Consider the following 2,550-nt stretch of genomic DNA (forward strand, 5'->3'; position numbering starts at 1 on the left):
ATTATACTATGTTTTCCCAATAATATTGATACAACAATTACATAAAAATTGTGAGGAACGTTACTGTAACGTTACTATAATGTTGCACTGCAATGTATAAATGCACTTTTGTTGGAATGTTACAGCAACATTGTACAGCAATTGCAATGTTACAATGTTGAAGATAAGTTGTTGCAATATTGAGTGCTGTTAGATTAGTGCCATGTCCACTGATCCTTGAGATGGAAGTATGAAACAATATAATTATGCTAGTCCATCATTTCCCTGTATTTAAAATTCTGACCATCCAAAATCAGGCCTGGGGCCTCAACGTATTAAAGACTGAAACATGTTTTGTCCTTTGAACTTCAGTCACCGACCAGCATAATTAAATCCCAATTAAATGCTACCAAGAAATAAAAACTAAATTACATAGACTGACGTTTATATTAAAAATAGTATTTCTTTTATTATAATATATTTGTTCAGGCAAATTCTTTTTTTATTTTGTTATTTCCACGTGAGTGAGAAAAAGCTGGAGAATTCCCGCGCTGTCTCTTGTAATCTAAATATGTATACGCGACGCAGTATTGTCCTCGCGAAGCGCGTTTGACGTAATCCAGCGAGCAGGCGACGTCTCCCGACGGGGACAGTTTTGTAGTTTAACCGAGTTAAACACGGGGCCTCTGTTACGTTACAAATATAACAGGTGCAAGGGCGCGAGGCCGAGAAAGTCTCAACCGCAGCTGAATTTCGCTACCGTGAACGGCGCGGGTAACTCGGCCGGAAGCGCGACGAAACTGCCGTCGAAAGTGGATCAGGATACTCAAACGCCGGAGAACATTGCGCGCGAAACAAGGAATTTCACTCTGAGGGCTCTGAGGCTGCAACTAAACGTCACGCCGAACACCCTCAATCTCAGGTAAAATACATTTGATTCTCGTGTCAATGATTGCGTATGTGTTTGTACATAGAAATTAAGGATGTATTGGCTATACAGTCAATCCCAAAAGTTTATGTACCTTAGAAAAACACATTTCCTATAATTAAAAAGAAATCAGACGTCGGAAGAACAATGCTAATAATAAATAAAAATTTTCGATTTTTCCGAGATTTTTCCAAGGGGTACCCCTTCAGATTTTGCAAAATTTTCGTTTTTTGCCAATAACTTCGAAACCGTTGGAGATATGAGAAAATTGCATGAGACCTTTCTTGTAGAGGACGACGAGATCTACAATTTCCATGTAAAATTTTTTCGCTAGCATTAATATTTAACGAGTTATTGACGAAAAACGAAAAAACAGTTTTTTGTAAATTACTCGTAAACTATTGATGCTAGCGTAACATTTTTACATGGAAATTGTAGATCTCGTCGTCCTCTACAAGAAAGGTCTCATGCAATTTTCTCATATCTCCAACGGTTTCGAAGTTATTGGCAAAAAACGAAAATTTTGCAAAATCTGAAGGGGTACCCCTTGGAAAAATCTCGGAAAAATCGAAAATTTTTGTTTCATCAAAATATCGAAAAAGACTTTAAGTAAAAGTTGTAGGCACTCCAATTACCTACGGGAAATGTAATTACCATAAGAATATAGTAGTATATAGCCTATACATCCTTAAAGAGGTTCTAAAATTGCGTAAAGATTTGTCCTACAAAAGTGATTTTTAAATCACATTTGGTACCGAATTTTTCGTGGCGAGAAGTAGACTCGATTCAGTTTGAAAAAGAACTGTGTAATTAGGCTAGAATAATATATGAATGGAGCTTAAAAACCCGGATGTTTCTCCTTGGGCCGGACGGGGATTAAAGCGGGAACTTTTAAGCGAGAGCGAAATTAACGCGTCGTGCAACGATGCATAACCAATTATCCCCGACGTTCATCACGATTCACTTCGTTCAAGAAGTAATCGCGAAATTGATGCCGCTGGCACGCGTAGATTGCCCGGCCCGGGGAAACCCTGACACGACACGGGGATTGTATATCAACGTGAAATGAATCCGCGTCCATCGGATTAGCCCTCAAGCGTGGAACGTCATTTGCACATGCAAATGATCGCAAGCTTCGACGACTTCGACTAACTGGCTTACATTTTGTTTTCTCATCCAGGTTCCTCGCGGGTCGCACGAAGAGGAGGTCCCTGGCTGCGAACGCCGTAGCCACGGAGCAGAAGGCTAGCAAAGTACTGGGCCTCGTGTTCTTCACGTTCGTCCTCTGCTGGGCACCGTTCTTCCTTCTGAACATCTTCTTCGCTGCCTGTCCCGAATGCTCAGTACCTGCGCACGTGGTGAACACGTGCTTGTGGCTCGGTTACGTGTCCTCTACGATCAATCCGGTGATCTACACGATCTTTAACAGGACTTTCAGAGCTGCGTTCATCAGGCTCCTCAAATGCCAATGTTCCAGGTGAGCAAAATTATAATTATCTGATAATAAAATCAGTGATTTCTTCATTGAGTTATGTAAAAGAATGTGAAGAGCTGTGAGAAGTGGTAAGAAAGAATACAAAGCAGAATTGCATACTCCAGAAGTGAACTACTCCTTGTACGGTTTCAAATGTTATTTATATTTT

At 40.3% G+C, this 2,550-nt stretch overlaps 1 protein-coding gene across 1 annotated transcript in view; it reads left to right on the plus strand.

Annotated features, from left to right (window-relative positions):
- The window catches only part of 5-HT2A (5-hydroxytryptamine receptor 2A), a 42,775-nt gene that overhangs the window by 35,568 nt on the left and 4,657 nt on the right, over positions 1-2,550 (plus strand). The window contains exons 5-6 of the mRNA XM_026811677.1: positions 551-901; positions 2,088-2,384. Of these exons, the coding sequence (XP_026667478.1) occupies positions 551-901; positions 2,088-2,384 (648 nt within the window). The remainder of the gene's footprint in view (positions 1-550; positions 902-2,087; positions 2,385-2,550) is intronic.

Source organism: Ceratina calcarata, unplaced genomic scaffold (genome assembly GCF_001652005.2).
Source record: "Ceratina calcarata isolate Rehan_Ccalc_2016 unplaced genomic scaffold, ASM165200v1 scaffold233.2, whole genome shotgun sequence".
In the NCBI taxonomy this organism is placed as follows: Eukaryota; Metazoa; Arthropoda; class Insecta; order Hymenoptera; family Apidae; genus Ceratina; species Ceratina calcarata.